The sequence below is a fragment of the Halictus rubicundus genome, chromosome 6 (genome assembly GCF_050948215.1).
Source record: "Halictus rubicundus isolate RS-2024b chromosome 6, iyHalRubi1_principal, whole genome shotgun sequence".
NCBI lineage: Eukaryota > Metazoa > Arthropoda > Insecta > Hymenoptera > Halictidae > Halictus > Halictus rubicundus.
The window spans coordinates 1,812,232-1,833,307 of record NC_135154.1 but is presented as its reverse complement, the minus strand read 5'-3'; the positions used below and the strand labels follow the sequence as shown (position 1 = coordinate 1,833,307).

Below are 21,076 nucleotides of genomic sequence, written 5' to 3'. Positions count from 1 at the left end.
CCACTATTTATAAAAAAGCAGAAGAACGTGCGATTTGTTTTCAGTTGATTCTGTTATAAAAGTGAGTAAAAGCGCGCTGTCGTCCATTTTCATGGCGTCTGCGATAGTGTAGCGTGTGTTTTTAACGAAGGCTTCGTTACGTACCAGGTAAGTAAATATTATTCGGTCCATACTTTTTGTTCTATTTGATTACTTCATATCGATGTCATTGATTTTTTTTTATCCTCATGGATAAAATGACATTTAAGACCATGTGGTAATAGTTTTTATTAGTTGTTTCATACCGATAAGCAGAATATTGTTGTAAATTTTCCTATGTGTCAATTGGGGCACATTGTTCCGTAACAACTTGCCCCACCGCAAATGTATGCATGTGTATATATAACTCTTATTGTGTTTTAGGATGCAAGTAAGTATATAAAAGACAAAGGAACAGGGATACCACTTCACACGTTATGCATGATAATAAAAAAAAAAGAAAACAATCGCGAGAAACTTGAATATCTGTCACACGACTTTGTCCAGATTTATTAAAAAACTAACAACCACTTAAAACCAACTGCATCTGCGATTCTGATAAATCGCATGATTCGCGTTTTTAATTTTGTATTACATTCATTAATTATATTAGGTTTGAGTTAGTGTTAATGACATATTCATTCTATATAGAAGCCTCAAAAAATATATAAAGAATTTAATGCAATATATGCCAAAGTAATTTTATACTAAAGATAAAGTTTGAGTTATTATATTGTTTTGATGTTTTGTTAAGTATAGCCCATTTTAATAACCTAAACCTAAGTAAATCAATATTATGTACATAATAGTGTTGTATTTCATTAGCAAATAAAATGTTTTATTAAAGTTTCAATTATGTATCAGCAAATTTTATTCTTTAGTAACAACTTGCCCCAATGTAAGAATAACTTGCCCCACAACGGGGCAAAAAGTTCCACTTCGCCCGACGACAAACAAATGAAAAAATATGAAAAACCTATTGCAATATTTAAATTTTAAATACAATTTAAATTAATATTTTAATTTTAAATACAATTAAATTAATTGTAACAATAAATTACTCAAGAAAGATAAGAATATCTATAGTACTACGTCCTTTTATATGTTTCTACAAAATCGGTACTTTCAGTTAAATACATCATTACGTTAACCTTAGGCTGTCCTTAATTATGATGGCCAATAATGTGTGGTTTCGCCACATGCAACCTCACTACTCCATTCAGCATGTCTTTCTTCGCTTATTACCAGTCGCAACATATCTACGACGACATCGTTGTTTATTATTCGTTTGTGTTACAAACATTTAGAAATTTTGGACTGTATATTCTTTAACAACATTAAAAATACTAAGTGAAGAAATACGTATTGCTTATGATACCCAAAAAAAATAAGAGCTGGTTCAGCTTTTTAAACACAGTTTTTCAAACTAACACTCCCTAGGTTTGAACAAGCAGTTATTATACTTTTCCGATTAACAATACTAAAATTAACCTACAAATAATACAAATATTCGACCGACAAAATAATCTGGACGCAATTTCCATAAAAGTTACTTCTTATATTGTGATACATTACAACATTATACATTATACAGGATTGCATGCACATTATCAGATATGTATAAAACGAACATTCATAAACTACAAGAAACATGAAACTGCCTATACGATATTCACCATAATTCATAGAAACCTGTGGAAATGTATTACGAAAGTCTGCATACACGTAATAATAATTTCAACGATTTGATACTAAAAGAAAGGAATTTTTTTATATTTTAGGGATATTCGCTGACTTGGTAGTTAAAGGTAAACAGATTCTATAATCACAAAGATATTCGTGATATGTATTATATATAAAAAAAAACGTAACTGTAACTGTGTCACAAAAATTCACAAACTGCTTCGTTTCATATATTAAAATAATAAAATACTTACAAGATTATAAAATAATAATAGTATAGGAACTACAATATAATGATGGCAAATGTTTTTAGCACAATTTATAGCACGTTTCAAAATTTGGTGTTCACAACGTATTTATGTTATTTGTATTATTTCGTATTTATGTTTTCCGGTGAACAAGCATAACGAGCATCATCATCCTTGTAGAATCTGTGTAGCTATAATAACAGCTAAATCATGAATTAATGCTCGCAAAATGTCCGAAACCTAAGTTTCTTTTTGATACTCCAACCTTTGTACGCTCCTCAGGTGAAAATTCATCTATGTTCTCTTTTACATGCTGTTAAATTTTGTATTTCTCTATAGTTACGCCGTCGTGATTTAATGCGTTTGTTTGTAATATAAGATTATGAATTGAACATAATTGGTCGAATTGTAGTACAAAACAAAATTAAGCGAATAACACTTTACGGGTTGATCACGAGTACGATACCCCCTTTCTGCCAGTACGGGGTTAGTCACGTGACATTATGGCACAGACACGACAGAGACGGAACGCGTCACGTGACCGATCCGCAGCGGAGCATGGGGGAATAGCGCGATAGAAGGGGAAAATGGAGTGGGGAACAAGTCTTGATCTGGTGACTATGACGAGGACTCGGAGTCTCCGGTACTAGCAGAGAGAGGGTAACTTTTTCTCCTCAATTCGTGCTCCCTCCCCTCATCTGGCGACACTGCATATACCTACTTGTATTTTCACGTTCGATCGTTGTTGAAATAAAAAATATGTGAACATAGCTTGAAAGCGACATATTATGTTCTAAGAGCGTTTCAGATGTACTTAGTTGTTTTAGGTTAGGTTCAGTAAAATGTTTTCTCGATATATGTCCACAACACAGGTCTACCCGAAACATATATCGACTATAAAATACTATTCTTTGATATACGAGGCTCGAGTGGCCTCGGTAGCCGAGGAGTGCAACATTTTAGAACTTTTATTGGCTAGATATTTCGGACGTATACCAAGAAAACACTGTATTCTGATTTCCGAAGCCGTCTTTTGCACGCATATTCTACAACATTTACACTTCAAGAAAATGCAAGAAAAGAAAAATCGATATTTTGTAAATTAAAAACCAGGATAACTGCTCTTAAGGTTGTTAGAATATAAATATTTCATTTAGTGCTGAAATGCGAAAAAGCCTCTGAACACATTGGCTTGCTTTGGCTCAAAATCGCCGGACTGCGAAGAGTTAACATAGAATCGTTTGTACGACTATTTTTGTGGAGCGTGGCTAGTTTAAGGACTATATCGGCTTTCGCGATATTCATGACTTTCCCTCGTATTAGCTTCATTAGTTACTGGTACCGTTTGATTCTTTTTGAAATGTTGCAGAACGTTTGGAAAAAAGAAGAGAAAATATTTCACCCTAACACGGGCAAGAGTACCAACGCCTCCGTAATCGATGAGAATCCGATACCGCGTCGGTGTCGAACCGCGCAGCACTGAACGAACAATCGGTCTCTGGTAGGCTGACATAAAGAATAATCACGGTGTAGTAACGCGATCCAGCATCGGCTGCAAGCTTGGACAAATAAAAGTCGCGCAACTTAATGGTTTTATAAACGGCAAGTTTGACGTCAATGTCGCGGAAAACTGGGCCAAACACGAAGGGCTAGTTCATCCCGGGCGCCGCTGCACCGTCAGCCGCCCCCTGTCACGCAACCCTTCGGCCGGCCCTCGTGGAGTCGTGATTCGCCTACGAAAAATCCAACAGTTTCGCCGCGGTGCGTCGTGTCGCGTCGCGTCGCGTCGCGTCGCGAGTGCTGATGGACGAAAAGCCAAACCAAGGCGAAGCAAGAGGCAAGGCGAGGGTTCTCGCTCGAAACCGGATAGAGGAGCTACGCGAAGAAACGAGAAACAACGTGGCAGTCTGGCAGCTGAGTGAAATACAGGGGTGGTCGTGGTCCGACCTTGGCCGCACGCGACGCTGCTGGCGACTCGTCGGTCAGTCCACGGTAGCCGAGTTACGTCGATTTTCGGTCATGCCTCACACACGTACACACATGTGCGCACCTACATACACGAGTTACCCGCCGCGATGCGATGCGACGTTATCTACATCGGATATGGAGGGATTGGTTTTATCGAGATCATCTGTCAACCAGACTGATTAAAATTTACAATGCTCTCGTCGATCTAGATTATTCAATCATTTGTCCAAGTTCAATCTTTGCATGTCCCTTTACTAAAATCTGATAATTTTATTAAAATTACGAAATAGTAGATACTTTTACTCAAGCATCAAACAACGAAAGAAAAACAACTCATTTGATCGGAAGAATACGAAATTTTAATCAGGTAAACGTCCTTGGCATTGAGAAAGTAAACATGAACCTTTTGTAACATCTCATGTAACATCTCCGTAACTGTCGCAAAGATGTCTACCGTAAATGTCACAATTTTATTCTCACCACTGGGAGATCCCCCTTGGAACCAGTTAAGCGGAAAACGCGCCCGACGACCGAGCCAGCGAGGTGTCAAGTATCGATGAGACTCACACTAATGCAAGCGAAACAAAAGATAGCAACTTTTCTGGTTCTTGATTTTTTTTTATAAAACATTCAACCATCGTACTCGTCTCGTTTTTTTAATTAAAATGACAACAAACACGATATGAAAACGATTATAATTACTCGTTGTACCTGTGCCATAAAAGTCAAGTCCGAAACTTTAATCGCTTGTTACACAAATAATTATGACCGTAATTATGTCGTGTTTGGTATCACATTAATCAGAAAAACAAGACGAATACGATATTAATAGTTTCACTGACGAAAAACCAAAAATAAGGTATTTTGATTTTTGAATTTAAAAGAACTGATACAAGTCCTTTCATGTTAGCCAAACTCCGATCCTCAGTGTCTCTGAATGAATATTGTATTATACAGTATAGTATAGGTTCGTTATATCGAATTAATGGTACATTGAACCAACATCATGCAATGTCATTCGAAAAGTCTCAGAAAGGATACAATTGGGTATACAGCCAATATCACTCAGAAATGTTATATTCCATCTGAGCATTAGAATGCATCTGTATCTTTATAAGGTTTTCTACTGTCTCGACATCCGACAAAAACACATTTCAATCATCAAAAACATTTCTATAGTTTCAATGATTATAAAACAACAAATTTGAAATCCATCATTTTGACGGTCTCTATAGTTATGATGCTAAACATGGGAAAAATTATGAGAAGCAAGGATATAAATAAATTGCAAATCCTTAATTTAATGATTTTCCCATCTTGCAATACCTGTAGTTTTTTATGCGTTGACCAATTGCAATGAAACTGTGCATACAGGGTGTCCCAAAATTCAATCAACTCCGTGAAATGGATGGTTTCTGAGGTCATTTGAAGCGAAATTTTCCTTTGCAAAAATGTCCGCCTCGGCTTTGTTAACGAGTTATTAACGAAAGCACGGACCAACCAGAGCGTGGCCACGGCTTACAGTGATGCCAAGGCGGCAAAAAATCCATTTTATAAATTTTCAATTTTTATAAAAAAAATTATTTTTGTATAGCCTAATAGTGCGTGCGTGATGTGCCAAAGTCAGATTTTTTAAAAAAAATTTTTTTATGGAGATATACGCATGGTAAACAACCATTTCCTCGCTTCTGGGAATTCATCAGTTTTCAGTGCGATAGTTATGTAATTACTCCACCTATAATTGAATACTTAGGGGTCAACAAGTCATATGGGTTATTGCAAATAGTTTCAACTATTAACTGGCAAAAAAAATTTTCCAAAAAAAGTTGTTTAACATTAAGTAATATGGACTAACCTGAAGCCCCTTTGCGTTACGCTCATTTTTTATTTATGGAGGAATACAAAAAATCCTTTGAATAGCTTCGATCTGGAACTAATCGTTTTGGCAAGTTATAATATTGATCTAGCTTTCTGCAAAATTTCATGAGATACTTCGAGATGCTTTCGCCGCAATTTAAGTTTAAATATCAACTTTCGGAATTTCCAAGAATGAATCTGACGGAACTCAAGATTATTTGATGTTTCAGGTGAAATTTTTAAGGGATACATATCAGATAATAAAAAAAATGTGACACTCATACATATAAAAAAATATTTAATAACAATTTTTTAGGTTAAATAAACAAAGTTTTCGTTCACTGGACCACTGTCGCAAAAATGCAACAGGTATTTTTTGGTAGTGCTCCAATGAACGCTATAAAAATAATTTATGTAAGATGAAAAAAATTGTTATTGACTATTTTTTTATACATAAAAAATTAATAAATCATATGCACTTCACATTTTTCTTTATTATTTAGAAATTTTCCTAAAAAATTTCACCTGGAACATTAAATAATCGTAACTTCCGTACGATTCACTCTTGGAAATTCTGAAAGTCGATATTTAAACTTAAATTGTGGCGAAAGGGTCTCGAAGGGTCTCATGATTTTTTGCACAAAGTTAGATCAATATTACACCTTGCCAAAACGATTAGTTCCAGACCAAAATCTATTAGAGGATTTGTTGTATGCTACCATAAATAAAAAATGGGCAGAAAACAGAGATTTTCGATTAGCCCATATTACTTAATGTTAACAACTTTTTACAAAATTTTTTTTTGCGAAATAAGCGTTGTACTTGTGGCAATCTCTCCACAAATTTTCAAACAAATTCGTTGGATAGTTTCGTTTTTACAAATTTTTTGCCGCTATTTGGCCATTTGGCACCACTGCACGGCGGTGATACAGGGGACCAGAGAAAGACCAGAAATGGATTTATAATAATTAGAACTCGCTTTTTCAGCCGTAAATGCACTTGCTGCTTCGAAATGTGTGTCACTGGGCCATTTGGAGACGAACTGCACAGCTGACTTCAGGTATACAGCAATGCCAAAAACTACGGGACGTGCAGTCAGGTCAACGAACTGCATATGTCCCTGGTGGTGGATAGTAGGTATACGACAACCTAAGGGGTGTGCGGTCAAGTCAACGATCCTTTCACTTCTATCGTATGTTTATTTTACACAGATGCCGTGTAATTTTTCCACACTCGCGATCACTGTTTACATTTACCAACACATAGCTATTGTACTAATAACAATTGCAATATCACTTGCATTGGAGCACAAATCACAAATCACATTTACAGCAAAAATGAGTAGATGCACTTTAAACTAGTAGAGAGATTAAAATAATTTAAAAAGACAACTTATTATTTGCAACTTTTTAAAATGATTAAAGTAAGAATCCAATATCTGTCTGGCTCTGTCCCTTGAAATAGCAGCAGCCAAGTTTTCTTTTGCAAAATAATCCGCAGTCTAGTGATTAGTTTAAATATGATTATTAAAAACACACACATTAACAACTGTGAGCTTTGAATTGACAAGGCTTTAGAGATGTTGTCTCTACCGCGATTCGAATAACACTGATCTTACGCAAAATTTTTGTGAAAAGTTTAGGAAAACGACAGGGTGGTCAAACAAAAAACAGGGCACGAGAGGGAACGTTGTAAGACTAGAATTTATGGCAATCTCATGTTTCGGTTTTCCTGCAGATTGGTACGTAGAGTCGACGGGTAACTGTTGAAAATTCAACAGCTCGAGAAAATTCGAGTAACTATCAAATTTTATAGAAAGACATCGGAATTTAACTTACAATCAAAAAGGAAATCTTTTACTCATATATTTGATACTATTCATACAATTTCCAATTCATTAAGTTTATGGTAACAACGACTGTTGAGTATAATTCTTTTTAATTTACTCCAGGATACATCACTCATGACCACCTAGTTTCCTCGTAAATGCCGAAACTGTCTACGCAGAAGTGATTAAGTGCTACGCGAATGTATATTGCGTTATTTAGCATTTTCAAAGAAATATACCATAATACGTAGTACTTAATAATACCTGTCAGCGATATCAAAAACCTGCATAAAATGCACAGAAATATACACGCGCAACTAATCTTATATCATCGTTTTGTGTCTTACTGTTTGTGTGGTTTTTCATCGATTATCGCCAATATAAACTATTTATATTTAAATCAATTGTTTGCTAACACTTATTTATTCCAGATAATGCCTACGATTTACATTCACGCTGCATCAGGAATAATGGATAGATGCAAAAGAATGTTTGGAAAGAAAATTATCGCATTCAGAGGGGGACGTAAGGGGGTGTCTGTGAGCGAAGGTTACCTGTAAGTCATATTATTTCAAGTAATGGTTTTTCCTTTTAAATGAAATGATATGGTTTTTTATTTACATTTTGATAGAGCGTTCCAAGACGAATACAATAACCTATTATGAAGGTCGTTCAAGGTCACTTGAGTCATTGAAAATATTATTCTCTCGTTGTTTGTAGGTACGTAAATAAATTTTCTTGGAACTTTTTACAAAAAATATTCTGCGTATCCTTAATACTATCAGATATTTTTATAGGCCTACTAAAATAGAAAAATGGCTGTTGGCAAGTATTTTATCAATTGTACTTTATGACACAAATGAAAGAATGCATCGATGTTTACAAATACTATTACATTCGTATTGAGCCTTCATTAGAATAATGTTTATTTTAAGTCATTTTTCAGTATTCTTCAAATAAAATTTAAAGTTTCAGTATATACCTACATACATCTTTTGCATTAATAGATTACGCATGCAAGGATATAACAAAATTATTTTATTTTTAAAACTAAACACAATCTATACCTGCATATATTGGCGTACTCGTGCGTGATACATGAAAATATTAGTATTCTTATGACCGTTATGAATTTTTCTTAGCCCTTCTAAACCAATTTCAATTTCTTCCAACATGAACGTGTGTCCAATTCACGCCTCTGCCATTCGAAGATTGAACCAAGTGATCCTTAAAACATTGTAAGCACGAAACGAGGGCCGAACTATTTTTAGCATAGATAAAATCACGCCGATAAAAGTGCGTAGACAGAAGTCGCACCGATAAAAATACATAAGCCGAAATTATCGCGGCGGAGTTTACTTGGATAAAAGTAGGGCAAGTTCGCCGGGAACGCTCCTAAGCAGCTGGAGAATCCGTTCCGATGAACGTGTCCCGGCTACCATTGGAGACACACTGTGTGTCACAGGGATGTTAGGAATTCCTGAAAGGTACACTCGACTAAGAAACATGGAATCTCAGTAATTTTGAAACGACTTGGATGTCGATCTTCGTTTACGGTGTCTTTCGTGTTTAACAAGGGGCGGGCGATGGGAGTAATGCGGATACGTGCGCATCCTGAAATTGCTCGGAGTGCAAAAAGCTCGATACGACAAACGGTAATGTTGTGTATTCACTTGAAACCAGACTCGTACGAAGAGACACGACGAAAAATAGAAGTTTAGGTTACATGTTCACTGTAAAATAGTTTTCATAGGAATGTCCATAAGAAACACGTTACTATATTCTATTTTGAATAGTGGACGATGCAGTATCCTAACGCAATGCTTAGTGTTCAAGTGAGATGATTACATTCTTACATTCTTACTTGTCTAAACATAAAAACGTGTATGATATTTCTATGCACTTTTTTAACGACACCATCATTGATGATCCCTCCCCCAGGTTTGGCGATTTAAACGGCTACTCTAATCACTTTTCTCCAAATGAGTTGTGATTCTGTAGTCCTCTTTTACATTGATTTTGAGATTTCGTCGTAGATATCACATTTTTCATAGACTCAAAATCCATTTTTATTCCTTTCGTAGATCTTAGACGCTCTGTCTATTGCGCAAAATGGTCCACATTTTAGCAATGCATAGGTCTCTTGGAGTCGTAAGGTTCTGCAAAGTTGTATTCAGCTTTACCTCTACCAGAGAATTTTACTTTAGATGCAAAGTTTGGTATATGTAACAATACCACAAAATCAAACAAAAATTGAAAAATTAAGATTTATCAGAGTGGTGGATATAGTGTTTTCTCGATATTTGTCCACAACAAGGGTCTACTTAAGGACATATATCAGCTAGAAGATACTTGATATACACTGCCGAACGTAAAAAAGGACAGCGAAGCTCCAGTGACCTCGGACGCCGAGCAGTGTAAACGTACATGTCTACACGTTGCACGTCCGAAACACGGGTCGGGCAGGGACATTTATCGGCTGGAAGATTGTACCATTCTCTGATACACCGCCGAACATAGAAAACGACAGCGAAGCGCGAGTGGGGATAATTCTGGGACTTTTATCGGCTAGACGTTTCGGACATATATCGAGAAAACACTGTACACTGCAGATTTTTGTCCATTTATACCGTATAGAAATATTCAGAAACGAGTGAAATACAAGGATTAGTGGAATTGAATACAATTTTATTTTATTTTTATTTCACAGGAACCAACAGCGAAGATAATAAGTCTGCGGATGATTATTTCCACATTATCTTACCACTTTAAATAAACACCTAAATAATCAGATCAACATCTACGTACAGGCAACGGTTAATATGTTACAGAGATTTTGTTGAGTCTGCCTTTTCAGAAACTCAGGAAGTTGAAAAGGATCAATTTTTAGGTGGTCGCTGAAAACTAGTACAGTTTAATTTCAATGTAAGACGATGACTCGGGATGGCTTTTGACGTATTCCAAATGAGGATACCTATTCAGCTTTACCTTATTCTTGAGTTACCCTCTCGTTCTGGCACTAACATTCTCCACTACAATCAACACTAGGTTCACTGGAGACATGGAAATGACGGGTTCTAATATTTTTTATAATTCTAATAATTCTAATAATATTTTTAATATTATCGAACAAACTTCTTTCTTTCGCTATACAGCCTTCTTCTGATATAAGACGAAGGCTGGGGACGGATTTCGACGTATTGCGGATGAGGGCACCTATTCGGCTTGACAGTGTGCTTGAGTGGGCAGAGCTTTATGGGTTCCATACCGTCTCGTTCTGACACTAAGCGATGCCGACGCACAATGGTCCCAAATCGCCAAAACGTGGTCAAAACCTCACAACTTATTAAAAACTTATTGGTTCTGCTTGAAAATTGGTATTAGGCCGTTTTTGGGGTCGCTGATCACGAATCTGAACTTGAAATTAGAAGATTCGCTGTCTCATATTGACCTGAACGAGAGGAAAGACTAATTCTCCGGATAGCAAACTCTACCCTTTGTATTGTATAAAGTAGGTATTCTATTCGCACTTCATAGTTCCCAAAGAAGAAAGAATTGAAGAATTGCTGGTCTTTTTACGTACAATAAGATCCCATAATAAAAAATATAGGTTTCCATTTGAAAAAACAAAGTTGACCTTCAAATGACCTTGAAAACGCCATCCAAATAAAAAACTGATACTGCCTTGGACTCGTGTTTTACACTTTTTAAATATTTTTCATACTTTTCGAGATATTCGGCTGGAAAGTTTTCAAATGAACAGCCGATATAAAAACAGCGTTCGTGTTTGAAAAACATAAAAAAATGTCGGATATATGATTCTTTATAGAAAAGCTGACATTCTATTCAAAATCTGTTTAAATTTTATAGAAAGACTTAGTGCATATCTCTCACAGTTTGACAAGAAATGCAAGGAAAGCACATAAAATACCTACTCTGCGTTACAAAAAACAGTGCTACGACCACAGAGGCACGTAGGGGCAGCTAATTTTTTTAGAATTGCAAGATAATACTATGTAGTAGAAGCTCCAACAAGTTTTAGAGCTAGACCTGGTAAGACTTGCAACTTTTACTCTAAATCGTAAAAATGTATGCCTTCACTTTTATTCTTTCTTTGCATACACAGTTATCAGTTAACAATAAACATTTGGCACTAAAACCTATGCAACTTACCTCCACAAACAGCATCCATAATGCACAATTAAAATCGAAACGTTTCAACACAATTTGTACACTGTGCACTTGAAATTCGCAATGTGCTTCACAAGCTTAAAAGGGTATGGTCTAATGAACCCAAAGTTCGGACTGTGACTGTTGGTCAGGTATAAAAAAACGACCTTTTTGCTGTTTACCCCTACTTAGAAACACTCTTAGAGTAACCAATCCCATACTTAAAACTTACCTAGCTGAAAGTTCATATTTTAGGTTTTGGCCACGTTTTCCGGCTTTGGGACCACTGTGCGACGGGACAACTTCAAAAGAAGAAGAGGGGATATGAAGATTTTCTTGTTGCAAAGAAACATCGTCGTCCTATATCGAAAGAAGACTGTACCACACGTCCCGAAACAAGAACATCTGCCGAGATTAAAATTCTCAAGTCGGTATGTACCATAACGTCGAGCGTCCCGCGGTGGAATTTTGATGTGCAACAAGGCAAAAGGGAGACGATCGCGGGAAACTAGATTATGTTTATGTTCCGCAGGCCGGAAATGGCGTGCACGTGCAACCGTGTTTTCAGAGGAATCCCGTTCAGCTAGTGTACGATCGACTAATAATAGATGCGATAATATTTGCCAGCCTGTACCGAGACTACCGAGCCGTTCACGCTACAGCTACCGGGTGATCGGCTGCGTTACACACTCAAGAATATAGCCTTCATAATATCAAAATGGTTTGGTATAGTGTACATTAACTAGAAGTGCGGAGTCAGTCGAAATGTCCCACTCCATGATTCATTCACAATTTAATGCAGACATTAGACTTATTCATTTGTCGCGCGTAACACGCATATTTCAACAAAAATCACGCAAAAGTCCAATAAACGCTCGCTTGTTACTTCTATACAATATTGTAAATCAGTAACTTTCCACACTCGTACTTTAAGCGTTAATGTACAGTGAGTGTGGGAAGAATTAGTACACCAATCAATTTTAAACGAAACTTCGTGAAATTATATTTTTATTATATACAGTGAGGAAGCACATATTTTGAGATATCTATAGGATAGATACAATGAACAAGAAAAGTGACAAGACAAACAAAATTAACAAGAAAAGAACGAGAGCACACGTAGGTACCCTACAAATTTTTAAACTTATTTTTTTCGAAAATAAAAAATTTGGCAATTGAATTTGGATTATTTTGACGTGTTTTAAAACTCGACATTTTGAATAATTTTTTGCTTTACGTCTTACTAAATGAGTAAGATAACACTACTACACTGAATTCTACATATATGTAGTTGTAGTACTCAATATGTATTAGACTTGTACATAATATATCACAAGTCGAGCAAACATTAGTGACGTGAGTGGAACGTTTCGATTTACCACAGATCAAAGACTTTCAAAGATGCAGCGGTCGACCGTTAATTTTGGGGCCCTGGGCTAACACTATTTGGGGGCCTACCCAATTAACTCAAATTAACTCAAGTGCCAAAAATTTATGTATAATTTATTTCTTCTTAAATTTTTAATTTAAATTGTTTTTATTTTTTTTTTTACCACGAAGAGGGCCCTGAGCTGCAGCCCATAAAGCCTACGACTAGATCCGCCGGTGTAAAGATGACTAAATATAACAGATTTTTCATATATATTGATATCCACCTGTGATATCCCTAACTACTTTTAAAGATATTATAGTTCTTCTTTTAAAGCAAAATATCGTATTTTCAACTTCTAACGATTCCAAATATAGACACTAACAAACAGTAGTGATCGAATTATAGAATATTCTATATTTGACTTAAATTTTTTTCGTACAGGTTGCTGCATTTATTAAGAATGGGAATGAAAAAAAAGAGAAGGGTTGACATTGTACTTGAGTGGGCTGAAAGTTTAGTGGAAGTCAAAAGACAACTTCCAAAGAAGAAGAGGGGATGAAGATTTTCTTGTTGCGTAAAAAACATCGTCGTCTTATATCGAAAGAAAACTGTTTTTCAAAGGGTATAGCCGGATAAAGAGGTCACAACTGCCCCCAAACCAAATTAAATTTCCAATAAGCCATTCGATAGCTTATCCAAAGAAAATACTTTGTGCCGATTTTCAATCCTATATGTCAACATAGGGAGTAGTAATGAGGGGACAGAAAATTAGGTTTTTCCATAATTTCTTAATATGTTAACAACTATAACTAAATGCTAAAACCGTAAAAATATAAACTTAGTATCTCATAACTTGTACAAGAAATCGGCATTTCAAAATTTTCTTTATTTCTTAAAATTCGGCTTCGAAGCCACAAATTCTGTAAGAGATGTGCATTCTAATAGCTAAAATAAGCCTGATTGTTTTCAGAATTTTAAATTGATGAGGATAAGAGAAGTTACGGAAAACCTGATTTTCCTTGTCACCCGATTACTACTCCCCCCACCACCCACCATGTCAGCATAAAAAGTTGAAAATTGGTACAAAGTATTCTCTTTGGATAAGCTATCGAATTGTCTATTGCAAATTCAATTTGGTTTGAGGGCACTTTTGACCTCCTTATCTGGCTACACCCTTTCTCTGATAACGAGCATTAGAGATACTACAGTAAATCAAACGTGTGTTCTAATACGTTTCATAAAAAATGAAATACCTTGATAGTTAATGAAATGTCCCGTTACGTGATGCAGCATTTGTGTTTTTATTTTATTTTTTTCTTTTTTTGGCGTTATCGTGTCGAGGAATATTCGTGAAACGAACGACAGTGACTCAGCTGTGTGAAAGATTGACACGGCTGGACTGCTTCGCTAATTTCCACATATTTTTCTATTTACCCTTCGCGCGCCGCCTTCTCTTTTCCTTGTCGTTCATCACCGATTTGTGTTAATTACCGATACCCGTCTAACGAGGTGATTCGAAATTCTGATTTATAATCCCCTTGAGTCGGGCCGCTGCAACTCTCCGTCGATGTAAATCTCCGCGGGATCGATAAACTCGGCTCAGCTCGGTTTCATCGACCACCGGCAAGGGTGGTGCTTTACAGTCAACCAGGGGTGAAGGAACTCTGGATCTTAACACGATGGGCCAAGTTTTCTGCACGACCCTGTCTGCGATACTCGTAGGAAGCGGCTCCCGGCGGCAGCACGAACTTGTAGAACAATTTAATTGCACGCGTTCAACGACGGACTTCCATTCACCATACCTTTTTATTCCATTTCCGAACAGTGGACATCTCTTTATCTGTAACTATTCCGTACGTAAACGCGCTAAAATTTTTGCGTCACTTCCACGCGGCTCTTTCAAGGTATGGCAATATTGTCCAGTGAATGATATATTACAATTTTTCCTCAAGTAATTTCTTGGTATCGCGACATCAACGTTGTTTACATATTTAGATGCTGAGTATTTCATTAATTGGCTGTGAACCTTTACACACATCTTTGCAAGTTATTTTAGGAAAAGTAAAATAGAAAAAAACTTCCTTTTTCCGAGCAGAATATTTACTATTATTAAAGTATTTGTATTAATTACTACTGCTATTAAAGTGAATATTATTACTGTTTATTATAGTGAATATTTCATTGTATTAAAACTTTCAAAGTTGTTGCAATATCTGTTGGGTTAGGTCACAAGTAATTTCTTCCTTGCTTTTGTCAGCTTGTTCCTTTCAAAGATAATTGTTCACTTAGATTTATGTACTATGTGTCATGGATTGAAACGGTTTTTTATGTAGATGTTAATAAATACCACCCGAAGGTTCTGACTGAAACAGTCTTAAAGAAACTAAATGATATTATATTAATTACGGAAAAAGAAGTTTTGATTTATATCGGCTTAAGTTCCGGTCCTATAGAACCGAAAGAACTGTCGGAAAGTTATTATGCTAACTCAGCGCACACTGCGATCGCTTTTGTGATGGAAACAGTGGAATAATATAATAATCGATCTTATCTACTTTTTGTAGTTTGAGCATGAAAACTTTACCTCTAAAAAACGGACAAAACGATACTAACATTTGACGTTACAAAATATTTGCCAACAATATTACACTTTTTAAATCAAAATTCCATTTTTTTGTCCTTGTGTCTGGAATCTCTCTTTTCAAAAATTCATTCGACACTGGAAGATAGTTTACTAAACTTAAAATTAAAAAATAAATTTCTAATTTTCTATAGAGAGGCACAAGGATAAAAAGCTCAGGACTGTTTGGAATAATAAAGACAACAAACACTATGTACTGCAAAAATTGTCAAATACGATTCCAATTACATTGTTTACTCGATATATATCCAAAACACGGGTCTAGCCAGGAACATACATACAGGGTGTCCCAGCTAACTTGACCACCTTGAATATCTCGCTTAGTGTTAGTAATAGAAACAAACGTTATAGGACAATATTAACCTAACCGAAGGGGCAATATAATTCGGAAACTTTTTTATTAATTTTTTTTTAATGGAACTATATATTTCTTTATCGCGATGTAACAGTAGAGGTGAAGACCTCTTCAATGACATATTATACAATGACCTTCGTGTGACCTTGGGTATGAAAAATCTAAAAAGCATTATAGGTATTATCAGTGATTAATTTACTACCCTAATTAGTTTGGTGTAAATGGTACACTAAATGGTTACAAATATGCCAATTTTTTAACTGAAGATTTGCCTCACCTATTGGAACAAATACCATTAGCTCGAAAGATCGAGATGTGGTATCAGCATGACGGACGTCAGGCACATAACTCAAGAATAGCCCGTCAAATATTAGACGAAAAGTTTCCTCAACGTTGGATTGGGCGAGGCGCAAACGTTTTATGGCCTCCGTGATCACCTGATCTAACTCCGTTAGATTTCTTTTTAAGGGGAACACTTAAGAGTATTGTTTATGAACATGTTCCATCAACAGCCGAAGATATGAAGACGCGTAGTAGAACTGCAATATTAGCAATGAAACTATTAGAAGAGCCAAAGAATCATTTATTTTCCGTATACAACAATGTATTGCAAACAACGGTCATCATTTCGAACATTTATTGAAATAGAGTAGTTCAATCAAACAATTAGTGTAGTAAATGTTTTTTCGATTTTTCATACCCAAAGTCACACGAAGGTCATTGTATAATTTGTTATTGAAGAGGTCTTCACCCGTACTATTACATCGCGATAAAAAAAATATATAGTTCCACTTGAAAAAAAATTGATGACTTTGATATCTAGAAAAAAATGACCTTGAAAAAAGTTTTTTCCGAATCACTATATTGCCCCTTCGGTTAGGTTAATATTATCTTATAACGGTTTTTTTCTATTACTAACACTAAGCGAGATATTCAAGGTGGTCAAGTTAGCTGGGACACCCTGTATATCGGCCAGGAGATACTATTCTTTGATCCACGCCGAATGTAGAAAAGATCAGCGAAGCTCTAGAGGCCTCAGTTCATGGCCCCTCACGAGGTATACCCCGCGGCAGTGGGGATAGTGCTGAGACTTTTATCGGCTAAGCATTTGGGACATATATAGAATAAACACTGCATTCCAGGACTAAAATTCATATTCTACCCACATCGGCTTCTAAAACCGTCAGGCGTCATTGATAATGTATTAATTATTCGTTTAAAGTATAACAAAATTATAAAGCACGATGTTAAAAGTTAAACTAATTAATTAATTAATTAAGTATTGTCTCATAAATAGACTGCAGAAGAAACATTAGAAAAATTTGAGAATATTACATTATCTTCATCTTATTAAAATTATTAAACGAAGAAGTACATTTACAACTGTTTTCTGTTCTTTACCATTGACTAAGACCATTCTTATTTTGCATCAAGATTCCCAGTCTACATGTAACCGATACCATGTAACCAAAACCAATATACGTATGTACATACAGTGACTCGTAGTAATATTCGGACACTTTTAAAAAACGATAACTTTTTTAAAATTGAACCGAACAACTTGAATTTTTTCGAGACGTTAGATTAGTTCACTAGCTGACATGACAAATTTTTTTAAAAAAACTTCAATTGGTCAGAATTGTGCAGAAAATGTTAAAGTTTACTTTTTACAACTTTGTTATTTGAACCTATACTGAAAATTTAAAAACTGCATTTGGCAAAATATGTGTCAGCTATGCATGGTGTTCCAAAAATGTTGTATTTCGTTGAAAATGGTGATTCCTAAGGTCGTTTGAAATAAATCTTTTCTGTACGAAAATTTTCTGCGCGGCTTCGTTAAGGAGTTATTAACAAAAAGCACGGACCAATCAGAGCGCGACTACAACAGCCAGTTTCCGGCTACAATTTTACTATTATACAACTTTTAGTATTTTCACCGTAATTCTGACGAATAGCAATTTTTTCAAAATTTCTGTTCCGCTTCATGTGGAATACTAATTGATCTAACTTTTTAAAAAATCCAACTCCGGTTCAGTCTTTAGGAAGTTACCATCCTTTTAAACGTGTCGAAATATTACTGTGAGTCACTTTAGGTAGATTAGAACCTTTCTCACTCATAAAAAGACTGCGCATTTTATGTATTTATGACAAAAATGAATACGTTAAATACAAAACTGAAAAGCCAACTTTTTCAGGCCATTAGAAGGGAAAATAAAATTTTATATAACCTCAACCTCTCACAATAGACTCGGACAATTTTTATTATGCACAAAAATCCGCAGTCTACTGTTTCAACATTATTTTGGTTTTTATAGCTGCTTCGAGAAACGAAACCAACACCGTAACTCCAACATCTGCTACACATACAATACACTTTATTATATAATGTATAACAACAATCATTACTAATATGTGAATCTTTTACAGACGATTCTCCTTTCAGTTCAACTTGACATTAAAATGAATAATAAATCCACGGATCTTTATAATTTAAGTCTATTGTATTCTTAATATATTATATATGAAATATATGACACGTAGTACCTATTTATTTAATTTGAAAATGCGATAATTAGGTAGAAGTTCAAGAAATGTCTTTACTAGACGATAAAGAAAACAATGTCTATGTTAATTTCATGAAAGTGCGGTTTATATTTTATTCTGTTCCAGTTTGGTATTTTATTCTTTTGAGACTGCAATATCCTCCCTTGCTTGCATTGCCTTCTTCATTATGCATATAATGTGCATACCTTTACAACCTTACATTAACGCTAACCGTACTGGGTACAAAAAGTGACGGATATACATTTTTTTATAAAAATTACACGACTGAACTTGTTTGCATTTTCCACAATTTTTATAATAATACGTGCTTAAATAAATAAATTTATTGAACAATTTCTAATGCATCTTTATAATTTCAATAATTAAAAAATAAAAAATGTAAAACCATCATTTGACAGGTCGTGGCACGGTTAGTGTTAATGTGGTCACGCTATTACAAGTATTACAACGCAAGACATTTTTCTGGTGACGTCATTCGCTCAAGTATAGTGAACCCAGGATATACGTCGCCGAGACTTCTGAGTTAGTGGTCGCAGAATTATCCCCACTACCGCGGGGTATACCCCATGAGGGGCCAAGAAGCTCGAGGGCCGTCACCGCCGAGGAGTGTAAACATAGCACGGGTCGGATATATGTATCGATGTGAGACCAGGAGACCACTATTAATCCAATAAGAAAACTTCTCTATTTTTCATTCCTTTTTATGGGAATTTCACCAAAATATTCGTGGCATTTTTCTAATGAAAATGAAACCAATGATGATATTTACTTGTGTAATGAACGATTAAAGTTTCGTACGCAAAGAAGGACAGTGTATGGGAAAAAAAGAGGCACGGAGAGTGGAAGCGTTCGGGAAAGATGAAAGACTGGCGTGAGCTCAAGACTAAATCAAAACTTAAACTTTTTTATTATTAATTATTTTTTTATGAGACTTTCACCAATATATTTGTAGAATTTTCTCGATTTAAATGATACCAAACACGACACAATTCTGATCATATTTACACTAATTTTCCGTTAATATAATTGTAATGGGAAGTAACTTTCAACGTTCATTACACAAGTAAATATCATCCAAATTATATCATATTTTGGTATCATTTTCATTAGAAAAATGCTATTAATATGTTGGTGAAAGTCCCATTAAAAAAATAATGAAAAATAAATAAGTTTTGTTATTGGATTAATAGTGATTTCCTGGTCTCACATAAATATACCTGACCCGTGTTATGTTTACCCTCCTAGACGACCGAGACCTCGGCGGCGAGCATCGCTGCCCTTTTTTACATTTAGCGCGGATCAAAGACTGTGGACGATAAACCACATCGAGACTCGTGTTGCTGACATATGTACTATGTCGAGAATTCACTGTATATTATATTATAATACATTGTAATATACCGGGTGTCCCGTAACTGATGGTACAACCGAGCAGGGGATGATTCTACATGAAAAACTGAGTCGAAAATATAGAATAAAATTTTTTGATACAAGGCTTTGTTTTCGAGAAAACTCGTTTTCGAGGCCACCCGAGCTTCATGGTCCTTCACGGGGTATTTCCCCGCGGTAGTGGAAATAGTTCTGAGACTTCCATCGGCCACATATTTGGGACATACATATATCGAGAAAACAATATTAAACAATAATCGAGAAACAATATTAAATATGTTTGATTTTCAAGGTGTACGGTACAATCAAATTCCGGAGAGAATCTCATTTGCGATCAACTCCATCTAATCGCTTTAAAGTGCATTCCATTAAAGTTTACACGTAGCAATTAATTCTCCGTTCGGAAAAGCGCGCCCCCTCTGGACAGGACTACATATATGGGGACCTGTGTGCTAGGAGATATAACAATGAATATATGAATAAGTACGCATAACGCGTATAGCGCACAGCCGGTTCGCGATTCCTGCTGCAAGATATTCATGCAACATTCAATAACGCGAGTCAGTTTGCAGAAGTGATATTAACTCTGAGAAGGACTTGGTTCTGCACTCTATCACAAAATTCCAACAATATGACAATATACAGGGTGAGGCACCTAAGACTTTCAACGAAAATATCTCCGTTGTTTTTAGTAATACAAAAAATGATTGGCTCAATGGGGCATTAATTGTGACGGAGAAGTTCTTTTTCTCTAGGTCATATTTTCCGATATTTCAAGGTCATCGTCGTTTTTTTTTTTTAATGCAACTAAGTATTTCGATAAGTGTAACATTATAGCTGACGAAAAGACAAATTCAACCATGTGTAATATGTTGACCTTCAAATGACCTTCGAAGGAATTATTCTACAAAAAGCATAACTTAAGAAGACCATGAAAATGAGTATAATTAATATAGACACAGTAATAATCGGCCTCCAAACA

The 21,076-nt window shown here is 35.5% G+C and overlaps 1 protein-coding gene across 7 annotated transcripts in view; it reads right to left on the bottom strand.

Moving 5' to 3' along the window:
* The window catches only part of Stum (mechanosensory transduction mediator stumble), an 82,477-nt gene that overhangs the window by 30,496 nt on the left and 30,905 nt on the right, over positions 1 to 21,076 (bottom strand). For 2 of the 7 annotated variants that reach the window (XM_076789469.1, XM_076789468.1), the window contains one exon: positions 18,369 to 18,497. The exons of the other annotated variants lie outside the window; for them this stretch is intronic. In XM_076789469.1, the coding sequence (XP_076645584.1) occupies positions 18,369 to 18,497 (129 nt within the window). The remainder of the gene's footprint in view (positions 1 to 18,368; positions 18,498 to 21,076) is intronic. 7 annotated transcript variants of the gene reach the window in all.